At 34.0% G+C, this 19,418-nt stretch overlaps 1 protein-coding gene across 2 annotated transcripts in view; it reads right to left on the minus strand.

Annotated features, from left to right (window-relative positions):
• Acvr2a (activin A receptor type 2A) overlaps positions 1-19,418 on the minus strand; it is a 69,657-nt gene that overhangs the window by 12,895 nt on the left and 37,344 nt on the right. Inside the window, exons 2-5 of one of the 2 annotated variants that reach the window (XM_051184727.1) lie at positions 15,887-16,094; positions 13,092-13,201; positions 12,751-12,905; positions 1,949-1,972 (exon numbers count right to left, since the gene is read on the minus strand). In XM_051184727.1, coding sequence (XP_051040684.1) covers positions 1,949-1,972; positions 12,751-12,905; positions 13,092-13,201; positions 15,887-16,094 — 497 coding nt within the window. The remainder of the gene's footprint in view (positions 1-1,948; positions 1,973-12,750; positions 12,906-13,091; positions 13,202-15,886; positions 16,095-19,418) is intronic. The other variant, XM_051184728.1, reaches the window with a different exon arrangement.

The following is a 19,418-nucleotide window of genomic DNA, read 5'->3' on the forward strand; positions in this document are numbered from 1 at the left end:
AGAGTGATAGACCAAAGAGGTTGTCTACAGACCCTACAGAAAAGCCAGGCTCACAGTGATTCTCAAGGAGGGGAAGCTGTGTTTTTTCTGGAGAATTGTTGCTAGAATCACTCTTACCATTCTTTAACTGCCTTCTGCCTACAATAAGAGTCTACTGATAGGAACAGGTAGACTGAGATGATCAGAGAGGGAAAGGGAAATACTGCTCTTCCAAAGGGAAAGAAAACACCCAATCTGAAAGGTTCAAGTGTACAAATTTACAAAGAAATAACTAAATAGAAAAGACAAGGATCAGTTTTTCAGAGCAGTAAAACTAAAATAAAATCTTCAAGTAATAAATGAAAAGAAGGGGCAACACAACTCTAAATATTATGATCTGACAGCTTTTCTTATACACTGACCAGTAATATTTCTAGAGATGACTTACACATATCCATTCTGTGTTCAAAGAGGCACCAACCACAGCCTATGACATCTCAAATTACTAAAATAACAGTAGCTCAAAGTATATTAAATGTTTTCCAGATGCACAGATAAACTTTAAAGTTCCTACATGCTACAATGCTTTCCTTAGTAAATATCATAACATACTTTTATTTCATAGAGAAATTGTGAATCAACATTTAATGCTACAATTTTAATTAAAGTTCTACCATCAATTGATGTAAAACATACACTTGTCAAAATTTCCTAACAGTATTAAAAAATTAAATTAAAAAAACACACTGGCCAATTTTTGAAAAGGAAGAAAATTATCTCCAAAGGCTCATTTTTATAACATCAAACCTTTTGAGTTAGTCTTGAGTATACTTTAATATTCATAAACACACTTAGATTGGCCTAAAAAGCAGCTTCATAATAAAATAACTACACAATACATAATATCATTGATATACCCCTTTTCTTTCTTAAGAAATTGCCAGAATGAAGTTTTGTATCACCCTAAAAATCTAAGTTTTACTTATTATATAAAATTTTAGAAATGATTATTCACAGTTTATCAGCATCATTACAGCAATTTAATTAGAAAAACTCATTATTTATTTCTAGGAATGAGGACTTGCTATCATTAAACATGAACCTGAGGAGACAAATGGGAATTTCCACGTCATAAATTATTTTATCCGGAAAGTATGGGTTTGCCTAGCTGCACATAAGCACCCAGAGGGCAACAACTGTAAGGACTAAGACTTTCTGAGACTCTCCCTTTGAGTTCCCAGTGCTCTTTCAACAACCATTCAATGCATAAAACTAAGAAGATGGCTCTGATTGTGCATTCCTTCTTAAGACATCAAAATACATACTGAAATTGTAGTTACTGGTAAAGCCCCACTGCCCCAGGCACCTACCCAGTGACATAACTATACCCAATGCTGGGACACTGTTCAAGAGAAGCAGCAAGCTATCTGTGATCAATTTTGCTTACTTCACAATTAAGTATATACTGTAATCCAAACAGCCTCAACCTTCCAGGCAACAACAGATTTATTAAAGGTGCCATTTCTAAAGCTAAAAATTTCATTTGCTAGAGATGCTCTTGGAAAATGAAGATTTTTAAGTTAAAAGATAATGAGCTAAACCAAAAGTCATCTCATTTAAATGAGTGCAGGTTGATTTTAAATACATGAAATACTATTAAAAAAATTACAAATACTGGGTTTCTGGGTTAATAACCTTATTAGGTTTTATCTTCTGTTCAGCTGAAATAGTTCTTTATACATTATATCTTCAATAAGTATAAATACTGTTAACAATCCTTCAAAACAAAATGCTTTTACTATGTCGAATGAATCATATTTGGATACAAAAGAGGGGACTTTTATAATAAAAATGTAGACAAACTATAAAGATTACAAAGTAAAACAACAGTAAGAACAAAACTTTAAAGACAAATGTTTTGTGTCCATAAGAGCTTTCACAACCATAAGCAAACAGCAATGCATCTTACCTCTATCATTATATGAAAGGCGTGCTTGTGAAGAAAAAACACAGGCAAAAGAAATTACGATTCATATTCAGAATGAAATGAAAAATGACACATCAGTTACAAAGGTGAAAGAAAGGATGAATTAGCTTTTTAAAAGTTGACAATGACTCAATGGATTATATTTTTAAGACAAGGATTAAGAACACTTTCCTTATAACCAGAAGAAAGAATTATTTAAAAAAAAAATAAAAAAAATGCTTGAATATCACCTAACAGGTGTTAATAAATAAATTTTGATGCTAAAATAACTCCAAATTACCTGATCAAATGGGCTTCAAAGCCAGCAAGTAAAATAAATTTTAAGTTATTACTTGAAAAGGTTTTAAGTCTAAGCATAACCAGGCAATTGAAATGGGGAAGATGGGAGCTGAAATCGGCTTCTGAACAGCAGAGGGCAGTATTGCCTTTAAAAAAAAAAAAAAAAAAAAAAAAAAAAGCAGCACAAAACAGCGAGAAGAAATCCAATTCTCAGACCAGGGTTTCTAACAATGTTCATGGGTGTGTGCATACATGTATAGGAAGATGTGCAAGAAGGTTAGGAGGCAACCTCGGAAGTCATTCCAAACGTGTCATTTCCCACTGGCCTGGAACTCTTCAAGATAGCTAGGTGAGCCTGTAAATCTCAGGAACCCACCTGGGATTACAAATCCCTCCAGTGCTGGGACTGCTAACATGCACCATCACACCCAAACTGCCTTTTTTCTCATTTCTTCTCCTCTCTCTCTCTCTCTCTCTCTCTCTCTCTCTCTCTCTCTCTCTCTCTCTCTCTCGTGAGTTCTAAGGATTAAATGTGCTTGTAAACACTTTGTTGGTTGTAAAGTCACTCCAGCTCTAGTTTTTTCACAGCTTTCATAAAAGCCTCTGAAATTTCCTACTTCCAGCAAGTGAATTACCTCACTCACCTTTCTAGAAAGCAGTAGGATCATAGAGTAAAACAAAACAAAACAAAACAAAAAAAAATTATGCTCTTGGTGGTTTTGTGTGTGCTCAGGAAAGACAAACTAGGAAGAAAACACAAGAGGAAGAACGATGGCCAGAAAACCTGGTGACAAACTTGGCCTGTTGTAAACTTCCCTGCCCACATGTAGCAACAAGAATAAATCAAAATAGATCCTAACAGAACAGCATTCAGATGACTTAGTTCTTACTTCCAATTAGGAATCTGTTAGCAGTTCAAAATACAATTTCAGTATTATAGTACCTTTAAATTTAAGAGGAATATAACAACTGAGTAAGTAGTAGTGCCCTGGAAATGAGTATCCAGACACGTTTCTCACAGCCTGAAAAGATTCACAGAGTAATAGAGAACAAGTCACTCCTAAAGAGCTAACTGATAGAATTTTAAATTGAGTAAAATATATGTTAGCTAATGCTAAAGAGTTTTGAAAACTCCAGATGCCACTATTTCTACAGAGAACAGTGCCACTAGCAAACAGAAATGACAACCCACTTATCTGTACCAGTGGTTTGCTGGATTTTCATCCTGTGATAATCATCCAGTACTATTCATGATCCATCAAAAAGCTAGCTTAATCCTACCATACCATGAGAGAACCTTGGCATTACAGAATACGGTCCCTCTCTTACACAAGAATCACTGAAATCTTCTTTAAACATAAGAACTTTCAGAGATAAAGATGTCAGTGCAAGTAAATGTTACTTCTAATCATAGAAAGTATTATGCCTACTCAGTAAATTTCCTAATGAACATCAGAATAAGCTATATACCCAAATCAAAATGAAGATTAAAAAAGATTTAATGTGGTAAGAATGGGTAATACAAAAACCAAATAATAATAATAATATTAATAATAATAATTCATAAACAAATTTTAAGTATATATTTTTAATATACTTCTCCACAAATGACCATTAGAACAAACCAAAAGACACAAGATAAACCAGAGGCATCAACAATAAGCTTCTTTAATTTGTTACAGTATATGCAATCAAAACAATCAAAGGAAATTCCTGGTTATCCATACAAACAGATAAAAGCTCTCCAAACAAATCAGTCAATCAGCACTCACAAAATGGAAAGGTGGCTGACTTTAAGTACTCCCCACTGTAACTATAAAACTAAAATTCAAATCAGTACCTTAATGCCAAGAAATCAGGTTTCCAGGTTAGAAACACACTTGCTGCTTATCAAGAAGGAATGAAATTACTGCCAAACATCAGAAAAGAATATAGTATTTCATTCACCCATTCATTTATTCACTCATTCAAACAAGTTTACTGATTGCCCTGTTTGTGTCAAGTACTAACTGCTCAGGCTTTCATGAACTTTACAGCAGATGGACCAATTGATAATTTGCATTAACAAATGCATAATTAAAAGCTAACATCAGTAGAAAGGAAGTAACTAACTTGAGTATCTCTAAGATATCGAACTTATTACTCTGCCTAGGTTTTCCCTGAAGAGAGCACCCTGGAAAAAAAAATGAAGCAGTAAAGGGGACTGATGAGAATGAAACATTGGACATATCCTTGATTTTAGGTTAACAATCACACAGACAACTGCTGCATTTATTGGAAACCAGGTTTGGAAAAGTCAATCATCATTCTTGAATGGGAAGTACCAAGACACATCTAAGTGAAACTATCTGGTAGGCAGATCAAAGAAATCATTCTAGAAATAGTGACTTTTACATACTATTCATAAATACACATTTAACATGTACTGCAACTTTCTTTATAGTTTAACCCCTCCCCTCTACCCACACAAGACAATCATAAGTGTATCTAATTTGGCAGAGAAGTAGTTTCCATTTATACTTATTTTTTGACTTCACACTCAACAACCTCTTACAACTATCAAGTGTCCATACTATGTGAAAACTGACAAATTCTGAATGTGTCTCCTCTTAGTCACCTAATCATCATATATTCTTAGAAATGTCACAATTCTTCATTTTTTAGATTATCAACAGCAAGAACAGAAATAAAATCCATAAAGAAATTAAACAGTAACAATGTTTCTGAGCTAGATAAAAGCAGGCATATAGTAACAGATTAATAAACCTATAATGTCAAATGCTCAGCCATGGCTGGCTCTATTAATTAGATCCCAAGATTCCTTATAGTTTTTCTCATGGTACTTTTCCTGAAAACATAAAACATAATACAAAGTACATAATAAAGACTCTGAACAGACTCCCTAAGCTGTTAGCAGCACAGGGCAGCCAGTGCTGGGGTACACAGTCTTCTAAGAGATGTAGGCAAAGCCCATTCTCCTATTAGCTGCTGTTCAAAAGCTTGAGGGTTATGATTAGCTATATAGAAAAGTTACTTCTGGTTAACATTGATAATCTCTAAGAGAAGATGAAAGAATGAAAACGGATGTGAGAAAATATTTAACTACAAGCCTGTCCAGGCACAAATAAAATCTATATTCAATATGAGGCAGTAAACTCTACTCAGTTTTCCTTAATGTAGTTTTTTATAGACTCCATCAAATTATTGAAATATGCTGTTCAATCAATGAACAATAATTTCTAAATAAAAGCCCAGGCATTGCCACTTGGGACAGAATTGTAAGTCCGGTCACTTAACCTATGAGTGGCCCAATTTTTTCATCAATATAATCAACTTGCTGTAACAAATATTTCAGAGTATTATATCAGTACAATATGAATGAAAATTATTTCTTTTGAGTCAAAGCTTCAACAGAAAAGACAATTACAGCAGTTACTGAGCAATTTAACACTGGCCAACACCTCAAATAACAGTGCTTTTAGGACTACAGAATGTCAATCAGATCTTTCTTCCACTGGCCACTCCCTGCATAATCTCTTTACCTTCATTTCCAAGTGGCAAAGTTAAATGAACAGCTTGTTTTCATTTTACCCTCATGGAACTGTGAGCCCCCAGAGGGCAAACAGGGCCCATCCTAAACCTGTACTAGGTAACATGCATAGTGCAGGGCTCAGAGCAGATTTGTAACCACCAAGACAAAGGTTTACCAAAAACAAAAAGGCAGCCCATAGTATTTATTTTATTAACAATGAACTTTCCTATTTATATTTCAAATGAACAGAAAAGGGTTTAAAAGGGTTTTAGAGCTAGTAGTGAAGAAAGACATCTAGGATAATACCCAGGAAATGAAGATGAAGCAGAAAAAAAATTGACCTTTTTTTTAAATTTTTCCCTTTTTGATACAACTTTCTAAATAATCTGTGTCCATACAGCATAGTTGTTTCAAGCAGAAGAGGGAAAAAAATTAATAAATTCTAGCCATTAATCAACCCATCTAATTGTTGTGTTAACAGCTACCTCTATGATTGAAACATTTCATCCTGCAAGGAAATTCCTTGAACAGGAAAGCAAACAACTCAAAGGAGCATCAAGAAGTCCCTGAAACTGACCAGATTCACTAGGCCCCTCTCTGCCAGAGTAAGCAATAAAGCTGAGAGTCCCTCATAAACCTAACAAGCCAGGCTATAAGGAAGACTTAAGAGCAAAAACTGTAAGGAAGAAGCAGACCAGACCAGCTACCTAGAGGAAGCAGGTGTCAGTAGAGCTACCAGGAAGAAGCTTACAACAGAGCCACTTGGAAAAGACTTTCTCCAAGTGCCTGCAGGCTGTGTGGTGCACTCCACATTCCCAACTTTTGTGAGCTGGTGCCCTTTGGCGATGCAGCTATCGTTGAGTCATTTTTGCTAAATAACATGTCACCCATGTAAGTAACAACAATAAAACTGGTGGTTCACTATATTACTGTACCTAATCCCAATAAAACTCATGGTTCACCAAACGGGACTTTGGTGGTATCCAATATTGTGGTCTATCATGGTATTCCTATTTAAGGTAGACATGTGTGTTGAATCTCCCCAAAAAAAGTTTTGTCACACATTACTAATTCAAATTGGATCAGACCTAAAGACCTCCTTCCTTTTGTCCAGCTTCCACAGTCCCAGAAAAATCCTATGCAAGCCAAGGCAGGAAAGCAATTAATTCTACCCAGCTGTGACTCCTATGAACCACAACAATAACCAGCATGATGAGCTATCCCCTAAGATGTAATAAGTGGCATTCACATGTCAATGGTAACCAACAACCTTCTGATTAGACTTACAAGCCCCTCATAGGAGGGAAATACTGCTTGGTACTGAAAATATAGCCAGATTCCCAAGGCCATGGGTCTTAGAAAAGAATCTACTACCACTATTTTGCTAGATCAGCATAATTTCTTACTATATTCTAAATTATATCCTTATATGTACAGATAGGTATAGCTACCAACCATCATCAAAGAAGCCTCGTCTGTATAGTAAATGGAGACCATCACCAAAAAAAAAAAACTCAAAAGGACACAATGAAGAATCAATAGATTGTGGGAGCCCAGCCCCAATACATAAAATCTACATCACAGCTCCTGTGATGTAGGGAATAGTAATTGTAAGAGCCAAAGAACCAGGAAGTGACTGCATAAATAGGACCAACAGTAGTATCAACGAGAAAGGGAAATCTCACAGGATTCTAACCTTAGATAAAGAATGACAGGTGCAGAAATAGGGAAAAATTAGCCTTTCCCAGGAATAAATCCCCTAACTAGTTAAATACAAAGGAATCATACCTGAAACCATATATACAAACAACAAAATTAAGACACAGTAGGTTGTAACTTTATATTTATGCTTACATGTATGTAACATAAAGAGTTAAAGAAAAGGAAGCTATTAATGTGAAAGTGAGGTGGGAAGTCATGGAAAGAGCTGGAGGAAGGGAAATTGATGGGGGACTGCAGGAAAGAGAGGAGAGGGGGAAGTGATGATGTAATTATATTTTAACTAAAAATGTATTTTAAAAAGTATGCTTCTATAAACATCAAACTATTTTGTAAGTACAATTTACTAGTATCTTGCTTATTGTATATAATTTTACTTATATTAGTTACAACCTTTTTTGTTGTTTTTTAGATATCTTGCTTGTATAAATAAACCCTGTCTGAAGATCAGAGAATGGAGCTAGGCACTAGCTGACCTGGATGTCTGTATAGACAGACAGGAAGTAAGATGGCTGGGCAAAAACAGGAAATGAGATGGCTAGGCAGAGAGAGGATATAAGCAAGAAGAAACAAGAACTCGCTCTCTTGTCCACTGAGGTGCCTAGAAGATAAAAGGGTGGCTTTGGCTTGTTCCTTCTTTCTGATCTCAGCATTTTCCTCTATATCTGACTCCAGGTGTTTATTATTTAGACCAATTAAGAACTCATTTTACAGCATTAGCATGCTAAATATCAATAATATTTAGCAAGTTTCCTATCTATATCTTGAGCCAAAAAAAGAGGAGCACACTTTCCTAAAATGACTTCAATTATGTTACCCCCTCAATTTGGTTTCTCACTATTTTTCAGTGGATACATGTATAGGCTCATGATCAAGAGGAAAATCCTACAAAGCACTTTCAAAAATGACTTTGTTTCTCAATGGGTAGTAATTTGGCACAGCATGAAATGACAACCTATTATTACTTTAATATTAAGGTCAATGAGATTACTGTGTATACTCAACTCAGGGATCCCCAACATCTGAAAACCCTTACTCCAACTCAAACCAACAACTAGACAAAATGTCATGATACCTGGACTAAGGAAGCTGATGTCACTTTAAAAAGAACAATTGTGCAATACTAAAGTGCTATTTATATAGCTTTCTAAAATGAGCAAAAAGCTAACTTCATACCTCATTTAAGGTAAGTCATTTCTAGATTCTAATATCCACTTGAGCAAACAGTAGATTTTATCAACATGAACATAGGTCTTAAATAGGAAACTTAAGCTCACAGTTTTAGTGAAACCACATTAACTCTTTACCACAATAAGGCTTAATAAGAGTCCATCAAGTGTCTGTCTCATATTCATGACTCACTATCACAAGAAAAACCAGTTTGCCTTCAGTTTACTCGGTGTGAGCTCCTATGTGTGGAAAGAGTTTCAGCATAAGCAAAAGAAAAATGACCTATATAGTACAAAGCGAGAAGCTTTTCTTGAGTTTGATCATTCACTGTCTTGTAAAAGCTATGAATACTTCAACTAATTGTACATGTTCCAAAAATACAGCCTCAAGATTTAGCTCAAGACAAAGCTGTTTATTAAAGGAATTCCATGAATAATGTTATTGTCTCAATGTGACTCTACACAAAACAAACTCAACTCAGCATTCAGTGCTTACCGGATGATCATTCCTCACAAACACTAGAAACACAGTTGTTTTATACTTGTCTTTATTTTCAAGAGGCTTACAACCTAGTGGAATAATGAACTATGATATACAGTATGTATAGAGAATAGTACGAGCTTTTCTCTCCTAGGACTATTTACCTGAAGCACATAGGAAAGAAAATAAATTGAGTGGTACTTTCTCAATCATCTCAGGAAGCACATAAATACAGCTTTAGATGCACATGCTGGATTATTTGGTGTATACTACAGAGAAAGAATTGAAAGATGGTATGTAATGAACTATACTTCATGGGGTACAAAGTAGTAAGAGCCCTTGAGTACTTTTAATCACAGGAGCAACATAATCCAACATGCAAAATATTGTTCTAGCAATAGAAATAAAAGGAGAGCATGAAAGTAAGAAGAATAGATATAAGATTATAGGGTCATCAGCCTCAGGGGCAGTAACATTCTAAAACAATACCATCAGGATGAAAGGTGGTGAATGCGCCCTGGGAAATGACAGGGCTAAAAGGAGTAGTTTCTCCAATACTTTCATCCCAGATGACTATGATAGCAGTGATACCATGAAACAACAGGAAAACACTGTAGCTATAAGTTATCAAGAAAGATCAGCAACTTCAACTATTAAGCAAAAAGTATTTTGTCTTTTTGTATCCTTAATCATGTTAAATTATTTTAGAGCAAATTTTTTTTGTTCATTATAAGTAACACTAATTAAAAAGAACCAGATTTTAAAGTACATCCTAATATCACTTAAAGTAATACTAATATAGACCAAAAAATAAAAAATAAATAAAAAAAAATAGATGGTGTCTTTACCATGATGACTCCCATTACTTAACTGACAATACCTGCTTATTGATCCTGACAAGGTCAATTCCTTACATGGTACCAGTTTATACATAAACCAGCTATGAGCTAAATATTTGAAAGTTTCTCTAAGTAGTAAAAAAATACTAGGTAATTTTCCTAAATCACTTAAAAAGGGTGAAAAGAAAATGTTCCAGATACCCTTGGCAAAATAGAAAGATCTTTTCCTAACAGGTCTTTTAACTGGGAAGGTGGATACCTAGTGGGTAAAATGCAGGCATGTCCTCACGTGCAGTGTTTCTCACTAACTACTCATTCCTACTTCAAAACAATGAGTGCACACTGCAGAATCAAACCATTAGCCAGGAATTTCTGTCTGTGATCCAATCATGTTCAAAAATATATTTAAATTTTCAAAAATTCAAAGGAAAGCACCTAAGTTTTCTGTATAGCTGTTATATATGTTCTTTTATCTTCATAAGAGGCTAACAGGAAATGATGCTAGGGCTCATCTTAGTAGATACACAAACTACTCAGCATCTAAAGCAGAAAGGTAAATCAAACAACAACATGATACAGAGGTGCCACAGATATTACTGAATTACCTAAATAGTATACAGAAGGATCTGCTTTCTGATGAGAGGAGCAAACAGAAAAGAAAAAGGAGCAAAACTTGAAGAACATCTGGGTTTAAATTCCAGCTCTGACACTTGTGAGTTTTTATAAATCACAGTTTATCTATAATTTAATACTACATATTAAGTCCTATGAGATAAAATTAAGCCAGTGCTTATTAAATATTTTATCCACAGCCCCATTCTACATATTCATGAGTATGATCCAGGAATGTGAATATTTTAACAAATCCCAAAGATTATCCTTACATACTAGTATCACAATTTAGAAATCACTGAAAAGAATCCATATACAAACATACATACACATACACACACACACACACACACACACACACACAGGTGTCTGTGTATAATTATTCATAACAGCACCCTAGAATAAGCATTTAAATGTTCAGCAAATGCTTGATGTAATTATCTCCAATTATTTTTAAATTTAAAAAGAGCCTTTGGAAAAGAATTATAAAATTTGCATAAACCTCTCACCAAAAATAGACTTAAAGCATACAGCTATACTGTTTCAGAGACATTCTCAGGTGACTAGAGTGAGAGTCCACACAAAAGACAATGCCATTTTACACACAGTTTAAAATTCAAGCAAACTTTAAAGTTAGTCCTGTAATGTATTTTTTATAAAAAACTTGTCTATGCCAAGTTATTCAACCAACAAAACTTCCTAATTTTTCTGCATTCTTAAACATGCAGAAGAGTATAAACAGCAACAAATATCTAAAACCCAGAGGGGAATATTTATTACCAGATCTTGGGTTATTACTTATGAATAGTAACAGTGTCTCTTCTTCTTTAAAAAAAAAAAAAAAAGTGTTAAACCCTTCAATTAATTAGTACTTCCTAGGAAAGTCATCTAATGTATAGACCACTATCTCACACACACACACACACACACACACACACACACACACACACACAAGTTAGCCACACTCTCACACCAGCATTGGATATACCTAAATGTTCTATCTATAGCATTATATTATTGCTCAAAATTTCAATTAACACAAATTCCATAAATTATATAGAATGTCCCTTAAATATTCTTAAGTTATTTTATCACATTTATGAATTAAGGGTAATTTCTCTTCTAAATGTAGATACTAAAAATTGTAAAGTCACACTGACAGAGTACTCAAAAGTTATTTACCACTGGGATTATTTTCCCACATACATCTTTCGAAGGTTATAGAAATCAATGAGCTGATTCAACAGACTGCTGGTGCATTATATAAATAATGCTTAGACACAGGAATTGTTCTTAACATTAAAATACTGGATTTTCCTATTTTCTTTTATCAAGCTTTACCATTTAGCCTACTAATATTAGAAAAACACAGTGAAGGCCCAAGGTATTCTAAAGAGTTAAAAGAAACAGAATAAAAATTAGAATTTAAAGATGGCTCAAGGAAGTATCAACAAGTTACCAGCTTTCTTGAGCATGTAGGATATTAGCCACTTCCACGAAAAGTCCTATGTAGCACTAGACCAGTGACAGCACACTACATACTAGATAATAAAGAAAATTCAGGGAATTTAATCTGATTACCTAGTATACCTATTTTCAGAAATATTTCTGAAGTGAAAATTAAAGACATTTTTTAATGCTGTAAACAAACCTGAAGTACTAGTAATACATGGTAAAAAATATTTCTCTGCAACTTTTATGTAAAAGATCTTTACAGATATATATCTCTAAAGCCTTTACAAAGGCCCCCTATTCTATACTTTATTGGCTAGCTTTCCATATCAGTTCTAACAGTCAAAGGGTGTTTTGGCAAACGGTCTTTAAAAAGGTTTCAAATATGAATAGAGAATAGTATGGAAAAGGCAAAGGAGATTCTAAGACCTCTTCTTCCTCAAAAATTACTTCAAGATGCAAGCAGAATACATGCCATACTTAAAGAAATGGAAGAACAGTGCCACTCTGTAGAAGAGAATAGGAACATCAACACTCTACTTCAACCTCTAGAAGTTTATGACATACAAAATGACCAAGTCTGCAATTAACTATAATTCTTATGACATTAAACACTCCAAAATATGTTACTAAGCTATACCTCTGCTAATACTTCTTTAAAATATGAAATGTGTAACAGAAAATATAGGACAATAACTTACTTGAGTAGGAACAAGTACTGGAGGGTACGCCATCTTGTGATGTCTATACACCCAAAATGCACAAATGACAATCCCTGCAATCAACATAAGTGGTACCAAGGAATACAGCAAGATGTTGTAATAGGGTGGCTTCGGTGTAACAGGATTTGAAGTGGCTGTGGAAGAGGGAATAGGAAATGGTTCAGATTTGGTTTATATTCCTATCATAAGTAGTTAGCATATAGTCAGATGGGGGGGGAATGATATATAAGGAAGTAGTAATAAATTACTCCAACAACACAAATATATTTTCTTTTCAATCTACTAGCAGAACAAGCATGTATTTTTCACTATACACTTACGCTGTGTGACTTCCATCTCCGGAAAATAAGAGAACTTTTCATTACACATATTGCCCTCACAGCAACAAAAGTACACTTCAGGGCTGTCCTTTTTTTCAATACAATCAGTCCTATTTAAAAACAAAAAGAAAAAAAAGAATAATTAACACCAATATCATTATACTGGCCCTACAACAGATATGTTTCTTCTGAGACAAGAGTCACTATATTGAAATTGAAGGAATTTCTGAGTATCCAATGATCCAATGACTGAGTCTGGAAAATAAAACTGTTCTAGACTTCTACTACTAAACCACAGTAGAAAAAAAATAAACAAACATCTGAGTTTATGATGATCACACTGACTTCCTGAGACTACTGCTTTAATGTGGTTTGTAATGAGCAATCTACGGTAACTATCTCCTTTGTTTTTTTAATTATTAGAGAAGCGAGAAGAAGAACATAAAATCAGTGAGGCAATTTGCTCATGGGAAATGAAACTTCCGCATTTTGTGACATTAAAAACTAAAAACTAGATATAAAACTAAATAAATACACACATACACTAAGTGATGTGAGCTTGTATCTCATGAATGGAATATATTTCAGCATCAGAGACACGAACTAGCTTTGGGAGTGTCGTTTTCTTCATATTAATAGATTTATGATCCCTGAACAGAAAAACAAGGTTGTGATTTTAAGAACAAAAATGCAGAGAATGTGAACAACAATTACATAGGACTTTATAACTCAGACTTAACAGAATCAGGCTGACTAAACTAAAATGCAAAAAACAGCCTTCCACACAAGAACTGATTGAAAAGACATGGACTTAGCCCCGAGAATCAAGCTCCATTCAACTACTAAGAAACAGCTATATCCACCTATCCTTTTAAATATTGCTGGTAAACATCAATTAACCTAAAGATTCAGCACACACTGCTTTGTGTAGCATTCAGCAACACTATGGCTAAGACAACTACAGATAAGAGTTGAAGTTAAGAGCTGATCATTTTACCAACATCAAGCACTAAAGAGAATCTATTAATGTCTACTTAGAAGAAATTAAAAGGTAAATGAAAGCTGTTTTCATAATTTATAATGTGTAATTTAAAAATTAATATATAGTCATGCCTCTAAGAACTAAAAAGAAATACACTAAATTTCCTCTCTCGTTTCTTACTACCCTTATATGTTTCTTTTTCTTTTTTTTTTCTCTTTCTTTCTTTCTTTCTTTCTTTCTTTTTTTTTGTTTGTTTTTTGTTTTCAATTAAATTCAGAGCATAAAAATTGTATTTACACTGGGAGCTGGTGGCACATGCCTTTAATCCCTGCACTTGGGGGGGGGGGGGAGGAGAGACAGGTGGATCTCTGTAGTTCAAGACCAGCCTGTTCTACAAAGTCAGCTCTAGGACACGCTCCAAAGATATAGAGAGAAACCCTGCCTCAAACAAACATACAAACAAAATAGTATCCATGAGTTTCTATATTAGCATTTGATCCCCAGAATCAAAATTGGTATAGTTATCACTTATACAAGCACTTTACACTGGGTAATGCAGAGTCTATGAGACTCTGACAAATGGGTCACTAAGCATTTCAGAACTGCCTGGTTCTCACATAAGTAAAATGCTAGATTTAGAGGTTAGAAGTAGAGTAGTTTTCATTTTACACACACACACAGCTTCCTAATATGAACTGATAAAAGTCAGTTAGAATAAAGATGACCGTTCATTTTTTTCTAGTAGCTTCCCATCCCCTTTTATAATAGCAAATAGCACTCAGTTATGCACCTCTATTAGTAGAGACAATGAAACTCAGAAAAGTGGAGGTAAAGAATGAAATAAACAATTCTTGGAAAACTTACAGACTCAGAAGCATTACCTAAGTATTAAACATATATCTAAATGATTATACTTGAATATTTCATGAAGTAGAACTAACTTAATTTTCATAATTTATTCAATGCATAGCTAAGGTGTCATATGGCTAAGCAATCAATTCCAGGTAACTGAGGCTCCTAGAACATATATAGTGGTCAACAGATACTACACAACTTTTTTGGTCCAAAACAGCTGGTTACTTAGGGCTACAGGCCTCCACCACTCTATACCATCTATCTCTAGTGGAAAAGCTATGGCTAGGGCAGGAAAATGATCATCACTTAATATCAACATCCCTTCTAAAAGAAAGATCAGAAGTACTCAATAGCATGGCCATTTATGTTATTTCCAGAAAAAAAAAAATTTTTTTAAAAGGTCTATTAAAGAAAATATAGCTTTGTATGAGTTTTTAGTTCTGATACATTTTTGAATATCAAATTAAATGTCTCTTGGGGTTTAAAACACATACACACACACACACACAAATCTACCTACTTTGCAAGACAAAAAGGGGTTGGAGAAAGAAGATCGATTTCTTCCAGATATATAAAGAAGGAAAATGAATGGAAATTAAATACTGCCATCAAACATTATCCTCTTTGAAGATAGACTTTTCAACACATATACTTTCTTTTAAAGTGATTTTTAAATTGGTATTAAAGCTTATAATGTAATATGATAGTGAGAAAATATTCACATATAAGAGGTCTCACTATCTGTAGTATATCAAAAATAAAGAAACATTACATGTTTATTAACTTGAAAGAAAGAGCTAGTCATTGGTTCATGTTATCCTGGTCTTCATCATTTCATCTTGAAAACAGCAATAAGCACTAACGTGCAAACCCCATGCATTGATCTTTGCCTTTTCAAGGCAGGACAAACAGAAGGAAAGTCACTGAACTCCATCACAAAAATTAAGTACATTCTTACCTGTCATAGCAGTTGATGTCATCCAGCCAACAACCTTGTTTCACTATTTCAATGGAACCAGAAATATTCTTCCAGGTAGCAAAACAATGCCGTCGTTTATCTTTGTCACCATAACAAGGCTCAACACCAGTTTGATTGGTTCTGTCTCTTTCCCAATTAGCATTAAAGAAAAGACACTCCTGAGTTTCTGATCTACCAAGTATAGCACCTGTAAGATAACAGAATAACTTAGTGTAACTATACAACTCTTAATATCTGTTTTGAAAAAAGGCAGCCACTTAAGGCACTCTTGTTGCAATGTCAATAGTTTACTGTCCCCCAGTGTTGCAATTTTGTATTTATGTTGCTAAATTAATCCCCACACTTTAAACATAAAAATAATCATAATAATCTGATTAGCCACATATATCACAAGATTTCTCTTGACAACATCAGCTTCATCTAAGAATACAAAGAGTAGCAAAAATCATTAATTTTACTATATTTCATCTCTTCCACAGACCTCTTTTTCAATATTTTGTGCAACAAAATACAATCTAAGCAAACACACTTCTCCTATATAGTAAGGCTCTCAACTGTATAGACTAAACAAAGTAGGGCCATGGAGACTTTGGAATCTTACAGACATGCTCTCAAAAGTAATCCATTAACTCAAGTAAAGCAATTCATATTAATATGCACCACCAAGGACAAAATTTTAATCTGCTAGTAAGAACAGGCATTGTGGAAGACCTAAACCTACTAGCATTAGGATATCAATGTCATAGTGAGGTCAGTGGTAATAGTAACAAATAGTGCCTTTGAATTCTGAATAATAAAGTGAGTCAACATCCAGAAGATACATATAATTCAGAGAACCAATAATTTTTGAAAGAATTAATGTAAAGTTACAGGAGCACCCGTGTAAAAACTCATTAAAGGTGAAAGATGGATCATCAAAATAAGAGACTATTTCTTGAATTTGGCATTATATCAGAGACAACTATACAAACATCTAAATAAATTATTACAACAGTATTCATCTTTTGTATGGTCAGATCAGAAAAATATAACAACCAAAGTAACATACAAGAGTAGCTGAATAAAGAAACCCATTACTTTCTATTAAAACAATCATGAAAGTTAAGAAAAAAATGTCACATATCTTTTTGCTTTAGAAAATATTTTTCATAAAGATTTCGTCTTTTACTTACATAGAATGAACACTTGCTATTCTTAAACAAATTGCCATTTTAAAATGTGCTCATTTCTAACATGAAAAACAGACCATCTACATTTAAAAACAAAAAAATTATCTGGTGCAATTATCTCATGGACAGGAAATATCAACTCAAAAGGCTCATATTTTTGGTCCCCAACTGGGAGTGTTATTGAGAGGTGACGAGATATTGAGGCTTCTGACCTAATCAATGAATTAATTCCATAATGGAGTCCTATAGTATGGTATTTTTGTAAGATTCCCACAGGGGCCTAGTTGCAGGAAGAGGTCACTTGCAGCACAATATTCCTTCTCCCCAGTCCTCACTCTGTTTCCTGTATAGCAGGAGGTGAGTGGCTTGATTACATATGTTCCCAGTTATGATGTTCACATCTGTACTCAAGTCCACAGCAATGAAACCAACCAACAAGTGAGTAAGACAATGAAACTGGGATCCAGAATAAATGTTTTAAGTCATGGATGGTTGGTATGTTGCCCCAGTAACACTAAGCTATGACAAGTTTCTGAATTTTCAGAGCCAAAATCGTGAGAACAGCTGTTCTACAATGTACTAAGAGAGATGCACTTAATGGGTTTGTAGTATCTATGTGCAGGAATGCATCATGAAATAACATACTACAAACTATACTGATAACTCTAATTCTATACAAGGTCTGCTATTACTATTTATCTGCACACATTAACAGTCATTTTTTAAGTTATTTCTTTTTTTGAAACTTCTTCAAAACATGAGCAAACCAAGTTTCTCTTGTACCAAAAATTCTAAAAGCAAGTACTGCCCACACTCTTATCTTAAAACAGGGATGGCAAACTTTTTTGTAAAGGTCCAGACAGTGTGTATTTTAGGCTTTGCAGGCCATATGGTCTGTTGCAACTACTCTGCTTGTAAAGTACAAAAGTATCCATAGACAGTAAATGAATGAACATAGTTTGTGTTCCAATAAAACTTTATTTATGCAAATTAAAAACTAAACTTTCTGTAACTTTTGAATCTTACAAAATATTATCCTTGATATTTTCTCCAAACACTTAAATGTAGAAATTCATTCTGGGATACATCTGGCCCAGGGGTTGTGTGATCAGCAACTCCCTCTTTTAAAGCATTGCCATTACTAATTCAAACAGGCTGGCTAATCTGTCCTTGATTTGCTAGAGATGAGTGTTCTGTGTATTTCTGTCCATTTCACTCACCCTATAAACAAACAAACAAGCACTTTAAAACTATTTTCAATCTTCAAATGAAGAGTCTATTGAAGCACAGGAATTATCCTAAATTAAATCTGACCAAAACAAACACTGCTTGTAGCCTAAGTACCAAATGGGCTGCACCTTTGTTTTCCAGTCAATGAATAGTACCTTCCTGAATATTCTACTGAGAGTGAGTCTGAAGATTTGTCTGAACAGAATTTTGTCATACAAAAGGGATGACAAGAAAGGGGAAATACTTGTTCCTCCTCGTATAGACAAAACCAGATTGATGATCACTTCAATGACTGTAAAATTACTTCCAACACTTATCCTTTAAAGTTAAGTACATTTGGAGGTAAATTTCTAGATCCAGACAATCATTTTTTCTTCCATAAGTAAATAAAATTGCTTAAGAGGAAACTTAAGATAATCTTCCTCACTCCTAAAAGTAATATGTAATTACCCTCTGTCCCATACATCCATAACTGAACAATAAATTAAACATGATACTTATGAAAATATACTAAATATCTAACTGTACATTCTTATACTCTAATGTTCACACTGAGACTTCAAAAGTATAATTCTATAAAAAAAATTTTTTAAAAAAGTTATTGCTAAGATGGCATAGTCTAAAGCTTTCTTAAGTGTTAAACCTCTATGCCTAAATTTATTCTACCAAAATAATTGCAAATAGTTAAGACTGCCATTTTTAAAAGATATAAGTAAGCATAAAAGTTTGCAGTATGGTACATCCATGAATCCTGTTTCATACATTTTTGTAACTCAAAGTAATTTTCTACGTCCTGGAAAAGAAATAGCTAAATAGTGCATTTAGGAGACATATAAACATACACATATTGCATACACACATGCATATTTATATATCCATATATGTGCTCCTTTTCTTTTTCTCCTGCAAAATCTCAGGGAAGACATAATGATGCTCCCTAGTTAACAACTTGAACCTACAACCTCTTCTGTGACCTTGAACAAGAAAACAAATCCTTCACTACCTCTTTCTACACATATAAAATGAAACAGGATCATTCATTGTCCAAATTTTTCTCCAGATCCATAATTCTGCCTAATTATAGTAAATCAGCAACTCTAGTCACAAAGTGA

This window comes from Phodopus roborovskii, unplaced genomic scaffold (assembly GCF_943737965.1).
Source record: "Phodopus roborovskii unplaced genomic scaffold, PHOROB, whole genome shotgun sequence".
Classification (NCBI taxonomy): Eukaryota; Metazoa; Chordata; class Mammalia; order Rodentia; family Cricetidae; genus Phodopus; species Phodopus roborovskii.